Source organism: Ciconia boyciana, chromosome 4 (assembly GCF_034638445.1).
Source record: "Ciconia boyciana chromosome 4, ASM3463844v1, whole genome shotgun sequence".
Lineage (NCBI taxonomy): Eukaryota > Metazoa > Chordata > Aves > Ciconiiformes > Ciconiidae > Ciconia > Ciconia boyciana.
In genome coordinates this window covers 57,126,095-57,149,781 of record NC_132937.1, presented here as the reverse complement: position 1 = coordinate 57,149,781, position 23,687 = coordinate 57,126,095, and the positions used below count along the sequence as shown (strand labels likewise).

Genomic DNA, 23,687 nt, shown 5'->3' with positions numbered 1-23,687 from the left:
GCTTCTATAGCTAAAATGGATAATGCAATTTCAAGTTCATGCTAATAAGCAAAGACGCAAAAAAGAGAGATGGCTGGCCAGTAGCGTATAGATCTCTGCAGCAAAGCTATCCTACATGGAGTACAGACAATACTGTAGTACAAGACATCAGATCTACCTACGTCCCTTCTCCGTAGCACTCAGTGAGAGGTGAAACAGTATTTTTCAAAGAACAAAAACTGAAACCTTTGTGCTACAAGGGAGTCCCTGCCTTCTAGCGTACAGGAAATTAACAACATGACCATCGCAAACTGGTAGGTGCAGTATTCTGTGCTGAAAGACTGAAATTCTGTCTTAAAGGGAGTAGACAGTAACACCAACTATACAGTTCATGAAGGCTTTTGCTTATTTTATTTTACCTGAGTTGTGCCGCATTTTGTACATGGTACAGTAGTTTTTACTGGCATCCGCTTTATGACGGTTGGTCCTTGGTAGTACTTTGGGTAAGCTTTTGCCATGCAGTTACTGATCCCTTTTGCTGAATCTTTGGTCACAATCTTGATCCTTTCACATCCCTGAGATGAGCAATAACTGTGACCATCCCTATTATATTTGGCTTGAAGAAATAAAAACAGTAATCTACACAAAAGGGGAAAAAAGAATCTAGATCAATTGTGGGAAAGATAGGTATTTATGTTAAGGTTTAACAGCTATATTTCATGCTTTTCAGAAGCAGAGAAACTACAGTATTCACTTCTGCACCATTGTTCAAACTTTTGCAAAATATTTACAGTTTACTAGCGTTAGGGAGGCTCTACTGACATATCTGAAATTCCCAACAATTAAAGGAGCCATCATCAAGACATATGCTTTGAAAAGAACAGCTACTCCTCAAATCAGTGGCTTGCATGAAACAAAAAACAAACTGCAGAGCATAATTGTTTTCTTTGATCACAGATCTTTGCAGATACCCAACAGTAACTGTCTGGATATTCAGCTTCACCCACCAGCACTGGGCAATGTAATTGTACTGTTACAAATGCCTGGAAATGCAATTTAGAGGGTAGTGGTCATTAATGTTCATAGTACATAGAGAATGGTAATTCTTCTATTATATATTTGACTGTATCACTGTAGCTCTTAGACAAAAGAAACTTGAGGTTTAGACTGGATATTAGGAAATTTTACTTCACTGAAAGGGTTGTCCAGCATTGGAACAGGCTGCCCAGGGAAGTGGTTGAGTCACCATCCCTGGAGGTATTTAAAAGACATTTAGATGACGTGCTTAGGGACATGGTGTAGTGGTGGACTTGGTAGTGTTAGGTTTACAGTTGGACTTGATGATCTCAAAGGTCTTTTCCAACCTATACGATTCTGTGATTAAATGTCTTTTCAAAAGCTACATTCATCTGCATATTTACTACAGACAAAGTAGCAGATAAGGGAACAAAATAAATAACGAGAACAAATTATAAATTAAAGATCAACATTTGCAAAACACACAAGTGATGTATGTAGGACTTATTTTACTCAAAGCTGACCGTATCTTACACCTCTCAGAAGGATCTCGGTGGCCTCTGTCAGAAGTACTTTTAAAAGAGAGACTAGGACTTTTAAATACTTTTGAGAAGGCTGAAAACAGATTAGGATTTTCAGAAATACATTCTTAAAATGTTCTTGGAACAGAAAACTTCTTGGTAATTTCTAGAATTTTCAGTTTAACAAGAAGGCACAAGTTTTCTTTGAAGACTTAGAAGTTACTTCCTGAAAGACACTGCTCTGCAGCACGCCAGATACCACATTTTCCCCAGGCATGGGGCAGGAAATATCTGAGGCAACTGTGGTGCTCTTGGAAAAGTATTTCAATGACAACCACTGTATTTTGGAGACTCAAAGTCACATAAAGTATTCTTTCAAAAAGGCTTTGGGCTCCTTCGCAACAGCTTTCCTGTTATGCAGGTGTCTCAATCAGTTGCTTTTAACACTATCAGACTGGACATTTTAAGGTTAAGCATCTTCCTATAGGGTCAAGTTACAAGGAGTTACCCAGTACTGTTGTCAAAGTAAAACTTCTTGTCTGATCGATTCTTTTCAAGCTCCATCATTGAAGATACAGGCATGTAGCGCTCCACCTTGCTTGACAGAGCAGATGACCGCCTTTGAAAGGTTTCCAATACTATAACAAAATCTGTATTTGGTTGATAACAAAGACCAACACGAATCCAGTCATTCCTGAAAACAAAATAAAATGTATGATTCACCATAGGAACGGTTTAGATGACAATACACAGCAAACAGATCACTCAAAAAAACAAATAACAGGAACACAAAAAGCTCCCAAACCCTGAACCAGAAGACCTTTCTTCCCCTCTTTACACAAAGTGTTTCACTGAATATTATAGTAATTTTTGATACTCTCAGGATATATTTGATTTTATACTTCAGACATTTAATAAGTTTATCTGACAATAAAAGCCAGCATGCTAAACTATTCAACTCCAATTCTGCTCAACCTCACTATTTGCACATTGTCTTCTTCAAAGGATTTTCCTTGAAGACACTGCACTGGACAAAAGTTTAACTTCAGGTGCAGGTCTATTGCTTAATGTCTTGCTTTTCATTCTTTAGTATTTGTAAATATGAAAAAAACCCAACCCAAGATCCAGTCTTACTGATGGTTGCACACCTCTCATGCATGCTAATTCTGCAGGACATTACTTCAGTATTGCCTTATGGATTGATGACATGAAAGAAAGTAAACATACTTGTTGAAGTTAATAAGATAAAGATAAGTGACGTTTGGAGCTTTTCCATTCCAATGTATTGTGTAGCCCTTTTGGAGCATCACTACTGGCTGGTATTGTTGAAAGACAGCTCTCTGATTAATACCTCGAAGAACCATAGGGTTGGCTGGGTACTCATCTCGTACGATAGTCATGGAAAGATTCTGTCCATTCCAGGTTTGGACATAAACCTATAGGATATTAAGGAGGATGAAAAGAAAGAGGAAAGTTTTGGACACTGTGCAAAAGGAACTGAAACAGTGAAGAGTAATCAGTACATTATTAGCCAAAACGCTGCAATTTGATGTTTTGAGTTATGCAATACACAAATAACTCCTGAAGAAGAAACCTTTCCCAATTTGAAAAACTATTGTAGATTTTGCCCATTTTACAGACAAAAAAAGGGGAGGGAGGGAAAAAAAAAATTATATATAGAATCAGCTGTGGTACTTGGCCAAACTCATATAGAACAGCAACCAGAATGGGAATCAAACCTATGTGAGATTTGTATTCAGAAGGTGGCATTTAACATCTCCATTTAAAAAACAAACAAATAAACCAACCCCAACACACTCTGTGAAAAAAGACAGACTGAGCTCCAGTGGAAGAAAACACCTCCAATACAAAAATGTTTTAGCAGATAGGGCTGCAACATAGAACTCTTGGCGTGCATACACATTTGGTTTTACCTTGCAGCATCTAATACTGTACTCCCAGTTTCCGTGTTGAACGGAACACGATATACACAACCGGCTGAAAAGTGTAATATGCATAAAAGTATTTTTAAAAGTCAAAGAATTTTTAAATCCAAAGACAGGTAATTTTGTAGTTCTTACACTCCTCCTGTCCCCACAAGTTGTTCATATTGTAGATTTGCCCCAAACAGAAAGCTACAAGAGTACTAGCCTGTGCATAGGTCCCACTGCAAACCACTCCACTCCACTCTGTAATATTAATGCATTTGGGGTGTTGAATCAAGTAGTTATCCATTCTGCCCACATAGGTATCCTTGTAGTCAGTCACTGAACCATCTAGATCATGGAATATTGAGTTCTTGTCACCATCCAGATCTCCTTCTTCAAACCAGGGACCAGGTTTTCCAAAGAAGGCTTTCAAAGAAACCTGGCAACAACAATTAAAATATTTTTTTTTTCCCCAGGTGAAGCACAGACTAACACTTGCACACCTGCAGAAATGCAGGAATTTGACAAAGTTGATTAAAAACCTTATGGCAAGGACAGTGGAATCTCGCAAAACAGACATTTTGATTTTTAGTAATAGGCTCAGGCCAGCTCTTCTTGTGTTAATATTTGCAACTGAAAATTCATTACTAAGGATATACCAAACCTTACAAAAATCTCCTTTCAGCTTTACCATTAGCCATGAAAAGGTTCAATATTGCAACATATCCTACATCTCCCTTGGTATTATTTTTTTGCTCGGGAGACAAAGGATACACCTTGGGTGACTTCCAACCAAGAGAGAAACTCTGGAGTCCAGATGTATGGAAAAGATGACCTAGGGCCCTTGAGATGTTTATTTTACATACAACAAGAAGAAAAGAAAGCCATTTTCAAGAATAAAAGAAAACTTGTAATAAACTCACATTTGGACCAAACTTCACAAGAGAAATGTTGTTTTTTGGTGTCATCTGCCATGGATTTTTCATCAAGAATCCAACTGCACTGGTAAATCTGTCTGGAGTTGGCACGAAGTTTTTGAATGTGCACTTGGTAAGGTGAATAGGTCCATCATAAATTTGAAAGCCTCTGATTGGAAATGTCCTGTTAATGCAAGCAAATATTTATAGCATCTTGTAACAAAACCCATGATAAGCCTCAATCTGTGTCAAATACATTTCCTCTCAGAGGAATCAAGAAAGCAACATTAAGAGAATGACTTGCAGGTTAGATCTTAGTAAAGGAAATCTTGTTTCTGCACTTACCTAATAAGTCAAAAATCCCCACTCTTTTGAATTTTCCTGTTAGAAGAGCTATCACTATCCATTTGCAAATGTGTCCCTTTCTCAATATGGGAAATACAGCAGGAGAATAATACCACCTGCTTTTTGATTGATCTGGCAACTGGGAGAAGTGCCCATAGACTGGAGGAAAGCAAATGTCACTTCTAACTTCAAGAAGGAACACCCAGGGAACTGCAGGCTGGTACACCTCAGCTTGATCCCCAGGAAGGTGATGGAGCAGCTAATCCTGGAAACCATTTCAAGGCACATGAAGGACAAGAAAGTCATAAGCAGTAATAAGCATGGATACACGAAGGAACAGTCATGCTTGACCAACTTGATAAACTTCTGTGATGAAGTGACTGGCCTGGTAGCTGAGGGGAGAGCAGTGGACATGATCTACCTAAACTTCAGTAAGGCTTTTGATTCTGTGTCCCATAAGATCCTCATGAAGTATGGGCTAGATGAGAGGACAGTAAGGTGGATAAAAAACTAGCTGAATGGATGGGCCCAGAGGGTGGTGGCATGAAGTCTACTTGGAGGCCAAGTCTACTTGCACTCCAGGGGTCAATACTGGAACAAATCTTGTTCAATGTCTTCATTAGTGATCTGGATGATGAGGCTGAGTATAGTCTCAGCAAGTTTGCAGAGGGCACCAAACTGTGAGGATCAGCTGATACAACAGAGGGTTGTGCTGCTATCCAGATAGAACTTGAAAGGCTGGAGAAATGGGCCAATGGGAACCTCATGAAGTTCAACATGAGGAAGTGCAAAGTCCTGCACCTAGGGAGGAACAGCCCTATGAGCCAGTGAAAAGGACCTATGGGTCCTGGTGGAAACCAAGTTGACCATAAGCCAACAATGTGCCCTTGCCACAAAGAGGCAAATGGTATCCTGGGCTGCACTGGGAGAAGTGTTGCCAACAGATAGAGGGAGGTGATCCTTCCCATCTATTCAGCACTAGTGAAGCCTAGAGTTCTTGTCCCCAGTACAAGACAGACATGGAGCTACTGGAGAGAGTCCAACGAAGGGCTACAAAGATGATTAAGTGACTGGAGCATCTCCATAGGAGGAAACACTGGGACATCTCAGACTGTTCAGTCTGGAGCAGAGAAGGCTCAGGCAGGAATCTCATCAATGTATAAGAATCTCTGAAGGAAGGGTGCAAAGAAGACAGACCCAGGCTCTTTCCAGTGGTGCCCCCCCCAGTGACAGGACTGGAAGCAATGGCCACAAGCTGAAAAACAGGAGGTTCTTCCTGAATATAAGGAGAAACTTTTTCACTGTGAGGGTGACTGAGCACTGGCACAGGTTGCCCAGGGAGGTTGTGGAGGCTCCTTCCTTGGAGATATTCTAAAGCTGCCTGAACACAGTGCTGGATAACCAGCTCTAGGTGGCCCTACTTGAGCAGGGGAGTTGGACAAGACGACCTCCAGAGGTCCCTTGCAACCTCAGCTGTTCTGTGATTCTGCTCAGCTAAACTGAATACTTCATATATCACCACCACATTAACTTCTTCCCCCTAAATGGCTAAGCAGCAAAAAACCAGGGCAGCCTAGACCTACCTTACCCTTCTTTCCTATTCTGTGGCAAGGGTAGGACTTGGCACTATGTTAAACAAGCATCACAGCAAGCCAGAGAGAAAAGAAAAGGATCATGGTCACAGATTGGAATTTGTCACAGACAGACTGTAGTCTCTAGTCCTAAACTGACACTTGAAATCCTTTTACGTGAAAGCTTTTTCTATCTTCCAGGCCCAAATGTTGTTTAAGACTTGAATTGCTACAGAATAGTGACCTGTGGTAGCATCAGATGAAAACCGACTCAACAAAAAGGCAAGTGACCCAGCTGCACACAAAGTGTGAAAAGGAAGAACAGAGCATCACCTTCAACAAAGTCCTAATCTCTCACAGCTCAAGCAAGAAGGGTGTTTACATCTGATACAGAGAACGTTTCTTGTATCATTTCTACTTACTTCACTCATAACATACTTACCGATTTCTAGGCAGAGTGCGCGCCTTGTTGTCTATTCCTCCAGTTCCCGCGTATTTATTTTGGCCACCTGGAAACCCGTAATTCTTGCTCTCACCTATGAACAGCGACTCAGATACCTCCTGGCTGGCACCTTCATCATTTGGGAAGCTCCCATCACTATCAAAGCAATGTCAGAGATAAGCTTTTAGCCAAGATTCTCCAGCAGATGAACACACCAAGGCATAGTCCTACTTTTACTTCTGTAACAGTCCTCCTAAAGCAGAGCAGTCTAGACTTCATTTACAATACATAGAACAATACCTTTAATCACTAACAGTATTACAGGCTACCTGTTTGAAATGGCAGCAGAGAGCTGAGCATTAAATTTTCTATCTCTCTTTGTAGTGCAGCACTCTCTTTTACAGCCCACTTTTGCAATCCAAGAACCAGTTTGTCATAACCTAAATGGCAGCAATTTTGGCTTACTACTTAAGTTACTTGAGTCTTTTTTATTAGAAGGAGACTCTGCCCCATCTAAATGCTCATCCCCTTTCTTTTCAATTACTCACTTTTGACTGTTCAGGAGGAAAAATCAAAACTGCCTAAAGAATCATACAATACCAAAAATACCTGGATAAACATAACCTTTCTGATGAAGAGGCAGCAAATTGTGGTGTAAACCAAGGACAGGTTGGATTAAAGTGCAAGCTTTGGCAGCTATGTCAGTTTACAGCCTTTATAACATCATCCGCACCACTGGAAATAGAACCGGGTCCAAAAACGAAACTATAGGCTTATGAAAGTATAAATTTCAATAGATGGATGTATATTTTCTAAGCATCTAGGCAAGAACAAACAGAAGTATACTCACCTAGCAAATGTCAAACCTATTCCATTGTCTGCAAACCTAAAAGAAAGTTCAAAGCTTCAGTCATGTTTTCTGGATTATCCTACAATAAGCTACTGCAAGAGCGCATCCTGCTATGCACTGAAGAAAGCCTGAATTTTTCTATAATGGAATGTAGAACCACCACACACTTAACTCTTATAAAAATGATGCTGTTAAAAAAAAAACAAGTAATTTTCTATATATTTTAAGCAGGAACATGAGAGCTTCCGGGAAACTATAGATACCTCAGTATAAATTTACTGTCTCTACCAACTTTTAGACTTCTTTTTATTACATAGTTTCTTATGCCATTTAAGGCAGGTTCTCATCTAATCACATATAAACTTGTTTCATTTAAAGTAGTGGGATGGTGTGAAAGCAGTTCAAGATATCGAGAAGTTCCTCAAGTGAAGCATCAATCTTCTCTTATAACCCTGTTGTAATGCACTTTCATAAACAAAGCTTCAGGGGAAACTTCTTAACAACATGCAGCTGTTTGCTTCCAGATACCTACCCAGAGTTTTGAATGAGGATATCCCCTCCCCTGACCCAGGCCCCATGATCATTGTTTTTGAAAGAGATTAATCTGTCAATCAGGGCAGCAACTCGGGGCTTTTCAGGGTCTGCATCTTGATGAGGTCGAAACCTGGGACAGATAAAAACCCAAACACTCAATATAAGAATACTGTTTGTTTTACATGTGTCATATATGTTGGGCTGAGAGAGCCTGAAAGATAAGCACTCATGCTCATCTGATGGGCAAAATCCGTTCTGCTTCATGTTTGGAATGACAGAAGCCAAAACCAAGTGCATCTCTAGCTCTCTATTTCTAGAAAAGTGTCTTTGGGGTATAATGAAGCAGGAACATAAAACTTCTTTTTCAAGTAACACTCACAGGCTTTTGCTCAATCTCCCTGAGTTTCTTTAGCAGCATCTCACCTCCTTTTATCCCCTAGCTTTTTCTTTTTGCCCTCCCCAAAGTACTCCCTCCCCACTTGTATTGCAGCATTAATATGAAAGTTTGATGGAGGGAATTAAAGCTCCTTGGAAGGGTACACAGGGCTGACATGCACTATACAAAAAAGGCTGGAGGTTGTCTAACTGCTCCTTCAAATCTTTCTAACTCTTCTGACATTGAGGAGTGCTCCTTCTTTGAGCACACCTGAGATATTTTTCTATTCCAGCCCAGACAGCCTGCATTGCTACCAAGATGGTCTCGTACAGTAAGTTAAGGCTGGATCTATTTTAGGCAACAGGAAGAAACAGCCTGATTAAAGACTGGTGGAAGCTTTCACTTGATTATCCTCAAGATCCCAGAGAAAGAGTAATACATTAAAAAAAATATTACAAAAATGCATTTTGAGCAGGTAAAGATATATAGGCCCCTTACCCTGATCATCTTGTACTCTAATTTGGATCTGCCCTGTCCCCTCCCAGGGGAGGAAGGGGAGAACAGGTGAATGTTTGTTTTTGACAGCCTCAGGCTCCTCAATTAACATTTAAACCCCTCCAGTTTGGTTCCATGTACAATGACTAGTGGCCTCATTACTTCTTTGGCTGCTGTGAAACATGAACCCCATCTCATGCACTAAGTTTCTCGCATCCTCTGTTGATGCCCTGTGAACACACTACAGGTTCTCACAGGGCATTCTGCCCCTCATATGTTCCTCCTGACTACCTGCTATGACTGAGGTAATCCTCAAGGGTTATATGAATTCTCTGTCAAAAGTCCAAACTAGCGAGTTCATTTCCAAATCATGAGGTATCGAATATCACCAAAATTGGGAACTTTCCTCTCTGCATCTGCAACTATCACTTAACCATCCGCACCCTAAACACAGGTCAATCAGAAATAAAGATAAAGATAATCTTATGTATGAACTATGTTTTCAGTCTTAATGCTTAGTTGTCACAATAAAATGTTGACAGATACAGTTATCCAATATTGTCATTTGACCAGACTATTTTATTTGAAGTTCAGGACAAGACTAGCCAGGCACAGTATAACCTGGAATTTTCCTCGACTCTCCATTATTTTCTCTCACTTTGTTAACTAAAGAAGATGTGGTTGATTGTAGTACCTCTGCAAACAGCCTTCAGTAAAACTGTACCACTGGGCTATGATCTCCAAGTTTAGAAGGTACAGCAGGAAGCATTCAGCAGTAGGAAAGGCAAGTGGATGTATTACTTGGCTCTGTTAAGCCTTTTTCTAACAATTATTTAAAACTAAGTAATAAATCAGGAGAGCAGATTTTAAAGTAAGAATTTACTTTTAGCAGCAATTCCAGAAAATACTTCAAGCATGACAGTAGAACATGTTTAAAACGATGTCTTCTAAGAGGCTGAAAACTACCCTGAGCAAGAGCTCAGAAGGAACAGCCAACTCCTTTAAGGCACACCATGCTCTGTTGTTCCCAAAACAGATGAATAAATGAGGGAAATGAATATATATGAACTTATTGTTTGGTCATTATTTATAAATACTTATGTTGTTTTAAAAATGTTTTTCCTCACGTGAATGTAAGAGCAATCTCAGAACTTTGCCATTTTTCACTCACTTGAAAGACAATATTCTTTACCTTGCATTGTTGTCCAAACAAAGATATTCTCTGGGATCATCAACGCTAGCATTAGTTGTTTTAACACCCTTATCAATGAACAAACCAGCCTGAAACAAGCAAGGAAAGAAAATTCATACTATCCAAAACTAAAGATAGAGTAAACATCAGATTTCTAAAATGTAAACTTTACATTGCATTCAATACGTGTATTAGAAACTCTTAGATCTTTCAGCTTGGCCTTAACTGACATATTGTCTAAGTGAAAAACAGCATCTGTCTATGCTAATTTGGGCAGAGGAAAATAATTGCCTGGGATTACAAAAAAAAGTAACGGAAAGTCATTAGAATTCATTTCAGATTTCTTTCACAACATCTAACTATTTGAGGTTTTACACTTATTTCCAGATGCTGTTCTGGAAATTCTGGAAGCCAATCTTGTGGTGAATTTAAAATACTCTCACAAATGGAAAAAAAAAAAAAAAAAAACCACGTGAAAAATGCTTTGTATTTCACTTTAAAACTAAACTACCTTCACCACTGAAGCTGATTTTTACCCAAGCAATCATCAACTTGAAACTTAATAATCCAGTATGAAATAATTTACTTGAGAAAATAGAAGCAGAAAGAAGCATTTGTGTTATTTAACCTGAATTACATACACAAATACCTGCAGCTACTTTCACCTCTGATCCAAACTATGATTGCAATTCAGTGCTCCTACACAGGTAGATGCTCAGACCTGCTAGTGGAGTTTGCTTTTAACATGGAATTTCAGCACACAAACTGCTACCCTTGTTTAAAGATAACATGAGCCATACAGCTGAAACACTTTTTTCTTTACAATGCACTTTTGTATTCAGTATGTTTTAATTCCAATCTGAACAAACGTCCTACAGTCCCAAACACACCATTAACACAACTTCTGTAAAACAGTGCATCATTTCTTGGTATCCCAGACACCCAACTGTCAAGTAAAATCAGTTTCACTAGGTAAAAAAAAAAAAGAAGTGATCCTGAACTTTATTAGGTAAACTTCAAACACATAACTATTTAAAGTTAGGTGGTTTTGTAAATGTGATTATATTTTTATATGTACATACACACATGCACACAGAGCAGCTAGATTCCAAATGAAATCATTAATTTAAGGTCTTTAACTTCACTTAGCTGAATGTGGATACTAAAGTTACATTAATAAAACAATACTGAATGCCTGTATCTAGGCTGAGAACCCTCTAACAAAAAACTGTTGCGAATGGCTGGGCTCCTGAAGGCAACCTGGGAAGCTTATTCTCTAGTCAGAGACTGTGCCACCATGTGCAAACACTTGAGTTCTGTACTCAGGTGACAGGATTAAAGACTCAGGAAAACAAGTCACAGCTATTCCAGGAAGCTATTAAATGAATCACAACCATAATAAACTTTGATGCTTCAAGGGTCAGTTTTCTTCAGAATAGAAAACAATGCCATCAGTAAGAGAGTGGCATCTGAAATGCTACTTCTGAGAAAATGTATTTCATTAGAAGTATTACTTGATGTTAGTTGTTTGTGCTTATGAGGATATTAAACAGTGAATACTCAAAATGTGGCAAGAAACTATACGCATGCTGACTATACACTGTTCAACAATACCTAGATAGGTATTGCTGCAATTCAAACACAGCATGAACCCATCACCTAACCAACTTAAAATGGAAGCAGACAGATCCTAATATAGAATAGCTAGAAATAAAGAACTTCAAAGTTTTTTTAATGAGATAATACATTACCTTAAAATTGGAATGAACCCTGTTGTTATAGAATATTCCTAGGGGTGTAAGCTCTGACTTGGTTTCAATGGCTAAACTATGAGAATCTCCTGTAGCAACCCTGTGGAACAAATACCATATTCCAGCATCCTGCAAGTAAGGAGAGAATGACATTACTTGTGAGTGAGTCTGATGCTACTATCAGTGCTGATGTATCTAATCACAAACCAAGTGTACACTAAGTTGAACTTGGATATTTTAAGTAAGGAAGCGAGTAAGAACATAGCCCAAACCAACTGTGCATAATGGAATATATTTTTCACAATAAGGTCTCCAAACAACTGCCCAGTGAGAGAGTAGAAGTTTGCAAATGAGGCTATATTGTAGCAAATAGTATGCACCAAAAAGTGTTTTGCTTCTCAGTGAAGCCATGTAACAGCACACATTCAAGATCCTCTAACACTTCAAACCAGGAAAGTGTCCGAGTTAACGTAATTTTTGCATTTCAGTTATATTTCACCACACACACTTGATTTTCCTTTGCTAGTAAATCATACCATTTACAGTAAAATACTCAAAACCCCTCCTCTTCTCCTTACTGTTACAGTCTGACTAAGGTTTGTTCATCTCTGCTCGCATCAGAATTTAACAACACAGCCAAAAAACCCACAAGAGCTTTCAGAAGAAGGGAAAAAAGCACATCAAGAAGTCTGGCCAGTTCAGAGCACTGTGCCAATAACATGCAGTAATAATTTCAGCATCTGTTCATTTTCTCTGCTTCTTCAACATCCCTGCTCTTAAAGAAGCTGGATTTATCTGCTAAATGAGACCCATAAAACTTTCCCTTTCAACCACATCTGGGTTCACAAGAGGTGGCATCACGACAGCACCTGCATAGCAGATACTTACAAACATGACAAATTTTGCCTGACCACATGCTCTGTGCCCTTGTAAAATTTAAAAAAAAAAAAAAATTGCATAGGCACATTCAAGTGTTAAACAGTAGCTAAAGAAACGCTGCGTACTGAGTGCTCCATCTCATGAAAAAGAGCCATCATCCTCCTGTTCAAGAAACGTAGATAAAGCCAATTCACTCTAGCTTAAAAGATTTCATGCATTTCACTCTGAGAATATACTCATTTTCCAAACGGTCCTGGAAATTCTGCTTCTCAGTAACATATTCCCATCCATAATGATGACACACTTTGACATTTCTGGTGATTAACAATTCCAAAGCAAATGTGGATGTTCCATTAATAAAAATACCAAAATCTTACTTCACATATAATTAAATACAGCTCTGTGCTTGGCAGACTAAAGTAACTTTTATCCAAAACACATCCCGATGCTTGGAAAAAAGTTTAATAAACTTAAAAGCTCCTTAAGCACTTGCAAGAGTTCAGAAAAAGGAGAAAGTTTTTTCCCCTCCTCTCTCACATACAGCTCAACCAAAAGAAACATCTATTGCTGATACATCCTTACAATGGGCTTCATTGTGTAATGAAGGAGCTGGGTTGGGGCGGGGAGAGGCAGGCAATGGAATTATTTTATTTGCTTGTGAATTGTTATAGTTTATACCAGCAAAAGCTCTACAGTACGGAGTTTGTATCAACACAGTTGAAGTATTCTGTTTCTGAAACATAATAAGCTGTAGTCCCTTTATATTAATGTGTTTACATCCATGCAAGGGAGGTATATCAGAGTGGCAAAACTTTGTAACGTACACAAATGCTTGCTCTGACCACGCACGTTCTGGTAACAAAAGGAAGTGACATTTACTGGGATACACTATGGAACCAGAAAAAGACCTTGCAGGTTTTAAGCAGCAGATCAAGGAAACTGTTTCCTTTAACTTAGCCTGCAATGCTAAAACACGGTAAAAGAATATTACATAAAGCAGGCAAAATGGAAAGACATTATGTTGGGAAGAGAAGAACTGTTTTGATTCGATAAGCGTGTCCAGATCCTTCCTAGTAGTAGACAGTCAACTAGAAATTTTTTTGTTTTGTTTTTGTTTGTTTGTTTTGAGGGATTGGTTTTGAGTTTTGGACAAAAAGCCAGACAACACAAAAAGCAGAACAAAATTTTCTAACTTTTTTTATACTCTAGATATCTCAACTCATTTAAATATTTTTCAATCGTGTTCCTTTAATAACAGTTTATTATGTATTCTGTGCCTAAGAATACACTGACACACACTCATAGTCTACTTCCAGCACTGGAGCCTTTGCAACAACAACAACCACCTTTCCTGTTTTCCATTCCCACCGATCTCTTCAGAAAAATCCACTCAAAACCATGCACATCTCAGCCTCTCATCCAATGTAGAACAGAGTCCAGCCCCCTCCTCCACAGCATGTACTGAGTAGTTCAGCTTTACTTTGCAAGCAGCTGTGACAAGAGATTTGCACTAATATAAGGTCACAAGTGAAAACATATCAGCTGTCATTGATGGGAAACAAATTACTAACAACTGACAATAAAAGTGTTTTAGCTGTTTCTTACACAAGGAACATTTTTTTGCAGTCATTTTTCATTCCAATGACTACAGCTATGAAGACAAATCTTGCAGAGCAGTCACACAGTAAACTCATGACAACCTACAGAAAATACACAAGTCTTAATATGAAATGCACTAGTTCTTTGGAAATAAGAGGATTTATTTCTACACACACACATTGACACTATTGTCAGGTCTATTAACTACAAACAGGCAGAGATCTCCTCTATTCCAGACAGAATAAAGATTTTTGGCAACTCTTAAATGCACACCTAGACAAACCCTGCACGTGTAATGCCAATACGCTGCCAAACATAAAAAGAACATATTCATATGTACAAAAGAAAAATGTATGTATTTTTGGCCGTGTAAGCGTTACAGGTTTTACAAATACCAGTGGCATGAGTAGTTTGTGTTGAATTACATCCATACGCCTCACCTGTGAACCTGCTGCTGCATTATTTATAAGATGATTGTTGGGATGAGAAATCCAGAATGTCGAAACTGCCCTGAAACATTATTCAGAAAGAAGTTATTATGGAAAAGCTCTTGCTCCTACAGAAATATCTCCCCTTCATAACAAGCACATCAGAAAAAGCTGAACTGATGTCTGAAGTCACTACTTCACACATGAAATAAAAATCACAAAACCCTCCACAATTAGAAGCGAAAAATGCTTCTTTTTTTACTTCAATGCACAGTATTTTATTTAATGTTGTTCAGATACTCTGTGCAATGATAAACTGTTTTAATAAGCTTCCACAAGAGATTGGTAGTATGCAGAAAAACTAGTGGGGACAACTTGAGAACGTGCATGCCTTTACACAGAAGTAAAGATGCGGCCTTAAAAGTCTGTTGAACAAGTACCACAAGAAACAACCACCTTCCTACAAAACTACTTATCTTTTGTCTTTTATTAAAGACTAAATGCTAACTCTTTTTTTTTTTTTCTTTTTAATACCACGACTATGTGAACTACATTTAAGGTGTCTGCATTCATTAAATTGTACATAAAAATGTTCCCATCTGTATATTGTCAAGAGATCATCAGCAGTTTAACTGCTGCAGCTGGTTTGGTTTTACTTTTTCACCATTAAATACTCACATGCAGTCTGTGGCTGGCACTGGGACATAGCTTCCATACACTTTATCCCTAATACCAATACACATGCTGCTGTTTCTATCTGTAGGAAGAAGAGTGCCTGGTTTCGTGACTAGCCCAAGGTTGTGGAACAAAGTATTCCTCTGCTCAATGCCATCTTCTGTGAAGAAACAGTGACCTAGTGTGTCATAGCCAATGGTGTCCTTTATCTGCAGAAATACAAGTTCATTATGTCAGTAGCAATAGCATTTATGGAGATTTATTTGACAAGTACCATTTAGTTTTACTATCTTGGCACAGCTGCAGAGTGAAGCTTCAGTATCAGCAGTTCAGATGATTCAAGCATACAGTTTTATTTATCCCTTACAAACACACTACTATGTCTGGAGAGCTTAGCTGCCTGGAAGAATCTGAAAAAACAGAATGGTGAGATCTGTTAAAAGTAAGTTACTGTTTGCACTTGTTCATTTATTCATTGCCATAAAAAAAAAATTGCTGAGCATTAAACTTGAGGAAGGGAGGAGACTATCTTTGCTCTAAATGTTCTTTATAACATTTATTTCAACACAGTATGTTTTACTCTCCTTGTACCTACCAGCAAGCCATTAGTTGCATGAACAGTCACACATCTGGAAAAACAGTGATGAATGGAAAGACCTTCCAGGTAAGTCTTAAAACTATAACCTCCTTTTTCATCCACATCCCCACAAAGGTGAAAGTGAACAGGGTAACTTCCAATCTGTTGCTGGCCCATTTGCTTCAATTCCACATAGGAGAGATGAACAGATGTAAAATTCTTCAAAATCTAAAAATATAATGAGAAGTCCAGAATCAATAACCAACTATTTGCTTTTTAACCAATGGAAATTTAAATTAATATATCATCTATACCAGATGTATAGGAGTTAGATGTACACAGTTACCACAGGCCAAGACAATAAAAGAAGAATCATTACTCTCTTGCTCTATATCCTACTTACAAAACAGTATCCTTCATAAATAAGTGCAAAAGCTAAATCTCCCAGTGGCTAAAACAGAGCAATTTTCACCAGACATGTTGCCACACTTTACTGTTTGGTCTTTACCAGCCGGCATGTTAAATATTCTTTATGTATAACCACATATTGTCCAAACAAACAGAAGTCACCCACATCAGGGCCTGTCTATACTGAAGCTGTACCAGCGTAGCACACCTGGGACAGGCTTAGTTGAATAAATTCACAGAGTAATACAGATTCAAAGGAACCTGGTCCAATCACCAGCTCACCACAGGGTCACCTTAAAGACAGCTGCTCAGCACATTGCCCAAGGAATACCTCCAGCCACAAAGATGCCCATATGATGTCAGTTGGTTCTTCCCTTTCGTTTTCCTGGTATCTAAGCAGAATTTGCCTTGTTGAAGCTTGGTCCCATTGCCTCTTGTCCTATCACCGTGCACCTCCAAGAATTGCTCTGGCCTCTCTGAACCCAACCCAGTGCCTGAAGACAGCAACAAGATCCCTCCTCTCTGCCTTCCCCACACCAAACAAGCCTTGTTCTACCAGCTCCTCCTCACTTATCATCACGTACTCCCACACACCACCTTCACCGGACACACCCCAGTGCATCTACATCTTCTTTGCAGTGGGAACCCAAAACAGGCCACAGCACTCCAGAGGAACTTCTTCATTGAGGAAGATATGAAATTGCCTTCAGAATCATACAGCTTCACAGTAACACTACCTAATACAAAGCAAAAACATAATGGGGCTGTACCAGTAACACAGTATTTTCTTCCACCTAACCTGCTATGAAAACAGAAACCAAGTGCAACAGCTAAACTGCAAGGAGCTAAGCTGAGAAAAAACCTTTTTTGTTATTTCATTAATTTACCTGTACTGAGTATTTATCAAAAATAACAATTTTCATATGTACTTTGTCCTCTAAGGAAATTAGTAATATGGGCTTTTTTTCCCCCCTCCTCTGCACTCCTAAAGTTTGCATGCCTAAAATACAGAGGCATGGTCAAAAACAGGCATCTCCAAGATCTCAGACTCTTTAACATTTAAAAGCACTAATGCAGCCGTAAAACTACAAACCAACGCCTCTCCTCACTGCCACTAAGCCTCCTTTATGGTACTGTCCCAGTGACCAGTAGAAAATCCAGGATGATCAAAACCCCTGAGGCCATTAACATTTGCTAGTGCCTAGGCTCCCTTTGCTTGAGCACGCAAGATTAACAGAAGCCGAAAATGCTTTTAGTGCTGAAGTCTATGTTTGGCAGCAGACACTCAGCTACTCTGAACAGTCTCCTGGGAACAGTTTAGCAGCTTTGATGACTCAAAATGTTTGTTTTCTGTTCTATCTTCCAGACATCTGAGGGGTCTGCTGTATTTGCGCTGCTGTGGCAATCAAGGTCATGCTTTGCAAGATTCACAGCTTGTCATTATCTTCTTTCATTACATTATCTTAAACACAAAAGAGTGCCTTAAGCCCACCTACTTCTCTTCCACAAAACAAAAGCTGCCACACAGTAGGGAAAGGGCATATTTTCTTTCCCACCATTATGTCCACCACTATAAAATTAAAATCTGCATCCAAATATTTTAGAAAGAGAGATTTAAACTGTGACCAGCACATAATGAGCACAAATACATTTGCATTTAAAATACAAGGCCTCAAACTTCTCCAGCGTCAGTGAAGGGCTGATACACTGCTACTCAATCTAAATGCACAATCTACACTGCTACTCAATCTACTTATCTAAAAACGTAAGTGAATACAAGTTTAAATATTAGTTTCTATAATACTACTTTCCCTCAGCTTTCTCTGTGTTTATGGTAATACAAGAAATTAGAAGCATTTCCTTTACCTAACCTTAGCAGTTTCAATTAAAAAAAAACCCAAAACCAAAAACAAACCACCATGGTCCGACTCAGTTTCTTTCCTCTCCATGCCTCTCTAGTGCCCAATTTCAGATGAGACAGATCTCTAGGATCCAATGCTCATCGCTTGGGGAGGAAGAAAGGCAGTGAAAGGAAGGAAAACAAAGAAAAGGGAAATCAAACTTTACCCTGTAATATTACAGGATGGACATCACTTGTAAGGTTTAATCACTGCCATACAATGTTGCAATATACACTGGCTACTACAACATTTCATGCATTGATATCGCTTCCTCCAATCCTGCAGACTAAGTCTTGATGAGTTAGATCTAATTTTGGGAAAGCTGAGAACGAAGTCATTTCTACACAAAGCATGAATTGATGTTCTTGAAGTTTTCAAATCCCTCCAAGTTTACAATTAATGTTTTTGTCCTCAGTATGCCTTTACATGACTGAAAGCTACTTTAAAATGTTTTTCAGACCTTGATATGTCCACCAAATGTATCGTAATTGAAGAACTGACACTCCTTTTCACGATAGCAGGTATTTTCTGTCTCCCCCTTGATTAAGATGTTCCTCGTAAGAACTCCGACTTCTGCCCTCATGTCAACTCCATCAATAACTTCTCCTACATGAGGAAACTGAGGATTTTCTGTCCACAGAGTTTTGAAGGGGAGGAAAAAAAAAAGTTGTCATCGATTAAAACCAAAACCAACTTATTTTATATAAACACGCTAATTGTAGCAACAAAACCCATGCATTCTGATACCTTAACATGCTGTTCTCTCTTAGCTTTTCTTGTGCTAAGGCACACAAAAAGCGCATAATTGTTAGATGATAAACATTAACCCAGCTAAACACCAAGCAAATTCCCCCCTTCCAGACTGTGGCTGACCCAATGATAGTTAAGCATCTTGCAGGATGACGAATCAAGTATGCTACCCAATGTCTCCTTCCAAAATAAAGTGCTGTCTATGTATTTTTAATTTTAGTAAGACAACTAATCCTAAACAAATCCCAACATTTTATTTCCAAGTGCTTCTTAATTTCAGTCCAATAGTTTGTGAACAGAATGGATTAAAAAAAAAGTTTAAATGAATCCAATGTTATCTAGAAAACTTTTAATGAAACATAGCTGCAGATTTGCTTTAAAAAAGAAAAAAGATGCTGGCTGCTTAATCTGTTCCGAAGAAAAATTAAGGACTGAAAATGAGGCCAAAACACCTTTAGAAAATACTGTATTCATCCCCCTCTGAAAGAAAAAAGGATTTGCTTCTGTAACTAAATTGGCTCTTTCCTAGATAGCTATTCTGAAGACGCATAAACAAAAATTAGGGAAAACAAGATACTCTGTTTTTACACTGTTCTTCCAAAGAAATAATTAATTTCTTATTTGTCTATACAAACAGAGGAAAATTATCTGGTCCTGTAAACCTTAAAAGAATGTACTTATGTGTTTATTTTTTAGAAAGATTTTTTCCCCCCCTTTCCCCCCCCCCCCCCTTTATTGATTCCCTGAATACAGATTGTCACTATCCCTTCAAAGCTTACAAAAGGATACAAACCTAAAATGGTCATTACCACAATACGAAGCAGAACCAAGAATGGTATTAATACTGTACCTGCTTTAAATCTGAGGATTTAAAAAGACAATAGATGTCTGTAAATGGGACTGCACTCCTCTCCTTGAAGGCTTACCTATTGTTTTTCGCTGTATTTGACTAGCATGCATAAATCAAGCAAAGAGCGAGCAACTAGGCCTCCTACAAAACAATACTTTTTAGTTTTCCTACTACAAAGGGGCCAAAACAGCTAAAAACTTAGCAAAAAATACAAGAAATAATTTCAAAAGATGGCAAGTTCTTCAGCATGTCAAGTTTGCCATTCCACAGAAAATTCATTCTTTGTGGAACAAATATATAGAGTGGTTTGGGGATTTTTAAACAGTAACGGTTACTATGACAAAGGAAACTTGATACTGGGGGTGAAAAAAACCCAAGATGGGCCAGTTCATCTCCTTTAACATCTTTTAAAGATCTATATATAGTTCAGATAGCATTTACTTAAAAAAAAAGCCAAGATTTTGTTTTTATGCCATATTGTAAATCTTGTAAAAAAAAAGTTGGGTTTTTTTTTTTAAATCCTTTAAAAGCAGCTGCTTTTTCACAGTACATTATTTCCAAGACTAAACAGAGTTTGGACATACACTGTTCCATGGTCACAAAAGCTTTCTTAAACTTCATATTGCAACCTTCAAGTTAAGCTTGCTCTTTAAAATACTGTGCTCAATAACACACATAATGTCAGACACTTAAGAAGAAAGCCCAGGAAGCATCATGCTCAAGGGCACTAAGTCAGTTCTGTGGCTTCACGCCCCCTGATATTCTCCAATGTATAGCAAGGTGAACTTAGATATGCTTTTTCCATATCTGGGACTTCACAATGCAGTAAAACATATCTGACCTATGCTAATGAATGCTGTGGGATGCAAACTGCCCTGCAAAGTGAACATACAAACTGGCAGTCCCTTAAGACACAGGGGAACAGGAAAGTTTGAGGGCGTTCACGGAAAACTTCTGAGAACAGAGAAAAGAGAAGAGTGGTTTGAAGAAGAGGAAGTCACACCGTACAGAGGTGAAGGGAACAAAACCAGATCCTGAAGAGCACTGATCGGCTGCTGCAAAGTAACTCTAGTTAGGTCTGTGCTACAAACTGATGCTGCAGCCCACCCGAAGGGAGCGAGAGGGGAAGCTCAAGGCCTGAGGCTGGTGGACAAGACGGGAGGAGGGCGTGGGCATGGAGTGGCAGAAGGAAAACACGGACGCCAGCAGAGTGGGGGAGCCAGTCCCACGGGAGGCTCTTGTGAAGTCAAGTGGAATGACTCAGATAATAAAAAAGGAAACAGTCAACAACACGCATGACCATTCTGCGCGCATCACGCCCAAAGAAAAAACAGATTGCAACTACTCAGGGATATCCTGTGTGAGCAGAGGCTTGGAAGTGCCACTTATTTCATAACCATTTTGCTGGTGGGGGGTGGAGGGGGAACTGAGGAAAAGGGAAAGGAAAAAAAAGACACGTTCAAAGATTGACTTCTTCTCCCCCTACCCCCTTCCCCTTTCTCCTTTTTTAATAACAACAGAAAAAATTATAACGATAATGCTTCAAAAGATGGGAAGGGAGCTAAAGGCAAAGGAAATGGTAATGAACACAACAGCCATTCAAGCACATATAAAGAGAACTAGTGAAAAGACAGAAAGGAGCCAAGAAAGGAAAACAAGCATAATCCTCTTGGAAAAAAACTAAAGCGTTCAATGAGTCTGGGAAGAAAGGAGGAAGAAAAACTAGTATGGTAAGCTGTGAGGCAGACCTGACATTATACAGAGCAATTTTATAGCAAGGAGAAGTATACATTCCTGTATACGGCAACAGAGCGATACAGACATAGGTGAACAGGCTGTTCTTTACTGCTGCCGCTGAAAGGGACCGGCTGGTGTGTACTACCGTGACTATGTATTTGACACAAATCTTCAAGTGGTGACTGCTGTCATACCTTTGACTTTGACCTGATGCTTGGTACACTCTGGGCAGGGAAGGAGGGTGAATTCCTCTGTCTGATACATTGAATAGTCTGTGCTTGCGACCACAATCCGGTCTCCGGGCTCCCAACTACTAACATCATCCAGAAGATTCAGTATCACTCCATCTACAGCTTCTACCTGGAAGCCTGAAATTGGGACACCTAATTAAAAAAAAAAAGTAAACACAATATAAGATTATGTTCACTTTCATATGAAACTATCTCCAAGAAGATACTAATAAGAAATATATGAGATTTCACAAGCTCCAAAGCCCTCTAAAGTGCAATTCTGTTCTGAAACACGCCAGTGTGAGATACCATTACAGCCTGCTTATTTGGTGGACCTCAAATAAAACAAATGGAAAAGATGGAACTAACAGTGACAGGGGAAAAAAAACAAAAATCTATGATTAAAAAAAAAACCCCAAAACCTAATATCATATGGCAACAATTTGTAGGTCTGGCTACCTCTACTTGTTTAAAGTGACATTTTTCTGCCATTTAAAGCCCTACAGATGTAATCAAGGACCTGGCAAAACAAAGTAGGGGACTTTCCTTTTTATTCACAACTAATAAAACAGTTTGGCAGGCTAAATTACACAAACATGCTATTTCAGTGCCTTGTGATAGATTTGCATAAAGTTCAACAACTCTTGCTTACTCTTGACCCTAACACTACAGTACCAGCAAGTAAAAGATATATTTTGGTGCATTATTTTTTTTAATATAAGTCTATACATTTTCATAGGGCTATAATGAACACTAAAGGAGTACTACCAAATAGCTCAATTACTTAACAAATAAATATTCAACTACCTTAAAAAAAATTCTTCTGAGGCAAATACAATGTTGCTTAGTAATTCTACAAACAGAAAAAGATGACTGCCCATAAAAAGCAAAACACAGATCAAAGATATCTTAAATACAAAAATTAATAAAGGATAAAAGCAAATGAGTGATAGGCCTTCCAGGCTCTTTATACCACAGATTCAACCTGGTATGAGAAAAGCTGCCTAAAGTTCAGCATCAAACATCAACAGGAAACTGTAACAAGATTAAAACATTTTTCTTGGCTTCTCCAAGTTTTCTTTTTAAGATCATAATCACCATCTCTGAAGCTTAGATTTAAAATATACATGACTGACAAATTACTAAATGAAAAGAAAAAAAATCTGTTTCAGCCTTTTATAAGACCCCTTATCTCTATCTAAATATCTTAAAAATGAAGACTTAATGTTATGCTGTTCACATACTGTATACAAATAGATTGAGAAAATAGGTTGTACTGAAGAACTGTGTCCTCAGACTTCATCCATAGCAAGAAAACAAAACAAAAACAAACAGCAGTGCTCAGAAATTTAAATTGCAACCAACAGTTCTAGTGAAAAAAGCATATACAGTATTTTTTACTTCTTCCCCAACTGCAGCATTTCACAAAATGCTTTCCTACCATCATTCCATTCACTGTAAGCTCTCACAACAAACTTCTGACCATCCACTGTGAAAAACTCTTTCTGAGCAAGAGCTTTCCCACCAGTGCTGTGATTTTCATAGTTTCTCACTGATTCATTACAGGAAGAATTTCCACCACCAAGGACACCAACGAGAGCCCAGGCTTGCCTGTGAAAAACAAAAGTAAATGTTTTAATACAATGGTCCTTAACAAATTTTTCACAAACAGGTAAAGGACAAGACAAGGAGCACAGAAGTCATAAATAATACAGGAGCTCTTAATGGAGACGAC

At 38.6% G+C, this 23,687-nt stretch overlaps 1 protein-coding gene across 4 annotated transcripts in view; it reads right to left on the bottom strand.

Moving 5' to 3' along the window:
• The window catches only part of CEMIP2 (cell migration inducing hyaluronidase 2), a 50,448-nt gene that overhangs the window by 5,563 nt on the left and 21,198 nt on the right, over window positions 1-23,687 (bottom strand). For 3 of the 4 annotated variants that reach the window (XM_072859573.1, XM_072859574.1, XM_072859576.1), the window contains 16 exons: window positions 23,394-23,563; window positions 21,917-22,105; window positions 18,846-19,015; window positions 16,095-16,304; window positions 15,503-15,708; window positions 14,837-14,906; window positions 11,919-12,047; window positions 10,168-10,256; window positions 8,103-8,234; window positions 7,571-7,606; window positions 6,721-6,876; window positions 4,369-4,546; window positions 3,669-3,884; window positions 2,745-2,953; window positions 2,026-2,211; window positions 399-618 (listed from right to left, as the gene is read on the bottom strand). In XM_072859573.1, the coding sequence (XP_072715674.1) occupies window positions 399-618; window positions 2,026-2,211; window positions 2,745-2,953; window positions 3,669-3,884; window positions 4,369-4,546; window positions 6,721-6,876; window positions 7,571-7,606; window positions 8,103-8,234; window positions 10,168-10,256; window positions 11,919-12,047; window positions 14,837-14,906; window positions 15,503-15,708; window positions 16,095-16,304; window positions 18,846-19,015; window positions 21,917-22,105; window positions 23,394-23,563 (2,566 nt within the window). The remainder of the gene's footprint in view (window positions 1-398; window positions 619-2,025; window positions 2,212-2,744; window positions 2,954-3,668; window positions 3,885-4,368; window positions 4,547-6,720; window positions 6,877-7,570; window positions 7,607-8,102; window positions 8,235-10,167; window positions 10,257-11,918; window positions 12,048-14,836; window positions 14,907-15,502; window positions 15,709-16,094; window positions 16,305-18,845; window positions 19,016-21,916; window positions 22,106-23,393; window positions 23,564-23,687) is intronic. The other variant, XM_072859575.1, reaches the window with a different exon arrangement.